The sequence below is a fragment of the Coturnix japonica genome, chromosome 15 (assembly GCF_001577835.2).
Source record: "Coturnix japonica isolate 7356 chromosome 15, Coturnix japonica 2.1, whole genome shotgun sequence".
NCBI classification, from domain to species: domain Eukaryota; kingdom Metazoa; phylum Chordata; class Aves; order Galliformes; family Phasianidae; genus Coturnix; species Coturnix japonica.
Window position 1 is genome coordinate 11,490,556 of NC_029530.1, and position 3,199 is coordinate 11,493,754.

The window sequence follows — 3,199 nt, forward strand, 5'->3', positions numbered from 1 at the left end:
CACAGCATTTGGGGACACTGGGAGGTAAAAGACTAATAGGGACATGGGCAGTGATGAAATTATAGAGATACTTCGAAGACAAGGGGTCACAGGGATATGGGGACATGAAGATACGGGAACATCATGGGGATATGAGTATATCATGGTAGTACGGAGACATCATGGAGATATGGGGAAATGGGGACATGCGGCCAAATTGGAGATGCTTGCTGACAGGGACCTGGAAGTTTGTAGATGGGGCCATCAAGGCCAGGCTGGACGTGGCACTGGACAGCCTGGTCTGGTGGCTTGTGACCCTGCACACAGCAGGGGTGTTGAAGCTAGGTAATCACTGTTGTCCTTTTTAACCCAGGCCATTCCGTGGTTCTATGTGGATAGTGGGTACAGGTGGGTGACAAGGACACATAGGGAGGTTACCAGTGTTCACTCAGTGCCTTTGTTGTCATGCTGAAGCTCAGGAGTGAATAACAGACCATGGCTATGGCTGATGGGTTTCCTCCTCATTTATTGCTTCAAAACCCAAAGACCATGCCTTTTAGAATCATGGAATCTCAAAATCATGGAATACCTGAACCACAGAGTCACAGACTCATAAAAATCAGTGAGTCATGGAATCACAGAATGTGAAATCACAGCACTATAGAACTACTGAATCATGGAATCATTTAGGTGGGACAAGACCTCTTAAGTCTCATCCGGAGATGTGTCATGTATTTTCTGCTCTGTTTACATAGCCATGAGCAGAAGTCTCCATGCTAGATCCAGATATTTGTATCTCATAACTCCGATGGCAGTAGTGCTGCTTCTGTCCTCGAGGACAGTTTGCCATTAGGTCATGCAGGCAGGAAATCCAAGGCTGGGGGTGAAAATCGGCTGGAGGTACCTGAATAGGTTCTGAAGTCACTGGGCTGTGTGCCTGAGCTTCAGCAGATCAAAGGTGGCCTATGGGTTTTGTTCCTGTGGTGATTCAGCAGCCAGTCATGGCTTCAAAGAGAATGAGTCGATGTATCCAGAAGAAAGAGAAGAAATAATAGAGTGCTGATAAATGTCTTAGAACTACAAACAACTCAAGGATTCTAAAAGGAAACACGATATGCCAATTTGAAGTGCTTCATCTGACAGAACAGCCAGCTGGTCACAGCTTTCAGGGGGCATTTGCCATAAACAGGAGAGCTGCTGTAGGTCAGCTCTGAGAACAACACTTGAATGTTTACTTTGGAAATTGCCCGGGGAGCAGCCAGCTGGAAGAGTTTCCTTTTCCTGACCTCCTCATATCAGTCATCTCATTAGGGGCAGCTTTCTGCCTAACAGCCTATGCTCCAGAATGGCTCCTGTAGGTGCTGGGTAACTTTTATCAGACCTTTGTGCAGGATTCCTCTGCCACAGACCATCCTGGAGGCAGCGACCACCTCTTTGTACAAAATGGAAGAATCCCTGAAGGAAGCTTGGTAACTTCTGACCTTATAACTCATATCTAAGAATTTGTCTAGTGCAGGGTCTCACAGGGAATGAGGAAGTGGGAACCTGACAACCATCGTGCAAACCGGCTGCTGCTGCTGGCTTCTCAGAGGCACTGACAGATGTGAGCCTGAAAGCACAGACCCCAGCCAGGAGCCCAGGGATGGCCAGTCAACTGTTGCAAGCTGAAGTCAGCTCACAGTTTGACAATCAGCCATGGGCTTCCTGCTGGACTGTGTGTTTCTGAGAACATCCAACCCCAACAGCTTTAGAAATGTCTCACAAGAAGGAGGAAAGACAGAGTGACTGCACATCCTTTATTCTGTTAAGGTTCACAGAGAGTCCAGTTCATTATGTACAGTGCGTCTGCGCTACACTACAAAGTTACAAGCTGAAGAAGAATTGGTATGTGTAATGATATTTTAGTGAAAAACATTACAATATTAAAAAAAATAATAATGAGATTTAATACATTTCAGTTATAAAAACTGAACAAAACAAAACAACACGAGCATGCATCAGTAAAACCTGCATTACATACCATGAATTCCAAAAGATAGGCAGCTCAGTGTTTTTGAAACACATTTGATCATCACTTTTTTCACTGCATCCTTGACTTCCTGGTTTCTCATGCTGTAGATGAGGGGGTTCACTGCTGGAGGTACCACGGAGTACAGAACTGCCACCATCAGGTCCATAGAGGGGGAGGAGATGGAGGGGGGCTTCAGGTGGGCAAAAAAGGCAGTACTGAGTATTAGGGAAACCACAACCAGGTGAGGGAGGCACGTGGAGAAGGCTTTGTGCCGTCCATGCTCAGAAGGCATCCTCATCACGGCAAGGATGATCTGTACATAGGACACAACTATGAAAACAAAGCACCCAAGGACTAAACAGACAATAAAAATGATAAGCGCAACTTCCCTGAGGTAGGAGGCTGAGCAGGAGAGCTTGAGGATCTGGGGGATTTCACAGAAAAACTGGTTGACAACATTGCCTTGGCAGAGAGGCAGTGAAAACGTACTGGCAGTGTGCAGCAGGGAATTGAGAACACCAGTGCCCCAGGCAGCTGCTGCCATGGTGGCACAAGTTCTGCTGTTCATCAAGGTCCTGTAGTGAAGGGGCTTGCAGATGGCAATGTAGCGGTCATAGGACATGATGGTGAGAAGGGAATACTCTGCTGAGAGGAAGAAGAAAATGAAAAAGACCTGTGCAGCACACCCGGAGTAGGAGATGGCCCTGGTGTCCCAGAGGGTGTTGGCCATGGCTTTGGGGAGGGTGGTGGAGATGCAGCCCAGGTCGAGGAGGGCCAGGTTGAGGAGGAAGAAGTACATGGGAGTGTGCAGGTGGTGGTCGCAGGCTACGGCTGTGCTGATGAGGCCGTTGCTGAGGAGGGCAGCCAGGTAGATGCCCAGGAAGAGCCAGAAGTTCAGGAGTTGCAGCTGCTGCGTGTCTGCCAACGGCAGCAGGAGGAACTCGCTGATGGAGCTGCTGTTGGGCATCTACTGATCCTGGACATGAGGAATCACTCCAGGAGAAAGAAAGGCAAGTTAGGTGAGAGTTCTCTTGGCACAAACCTGTACTGTTTCTTAGTGACCTTCCTCCTGCCGTATGATCCTATCCGTTCTCTTCCTCTGAGGGTAATATTGGTTCAGATCCACAGCCTAAGATTGTTGTCATGAGTTGGAATGTGGATGGAAGAGGAGAGACCTCTGCCCGTGGGCTCTGGAGAAGGTGATCCTGA

General features: G+C 48.1%; 1 protein-coding gene across 1 annotated transcript; it reads right to left on the bottom strand.

Moving 5' to 3' along the window:
• Positions 1–645: 645 nt before the first annotated feature.
• Positions 646–2,957, bottom strand: LOC107321104 (olfactory receptor 14C36-like). The gene is made up of 2 exons (XM_032447914.1): positions 2,055–2,957; positions 646–681 (listed from the first exon to the last, which is right to left on the bottom strand). Exons 1-2 carry the CDS (start codon positions 2,955–2,957, stop codon positions 646–648), a joined length of 939 nt encoding a protein of 312 aa, XP_032303805.1.
• Between the last annotated feature and the right edge of the window lie 242 nt (positions 2,958–3,199).

Excerpts from the sequence above, each read along its gene's own strand:
- LOC107321104 (XM_032447914.1), bottom strand. The coding sequence starts at position 2,957 with ATGCCCAACAGCAGCTCCATCAGCGAGTTCCTCCTGCTGCCGTTGGCA. Across the intron at positions 682-2,054 it reads TCAAGGATGCAGTGAAAAAA|GTCTTGTCCCACCTAAATGA; the intron begins GTGATGATCAAA and ends GAGACTTAAGAG.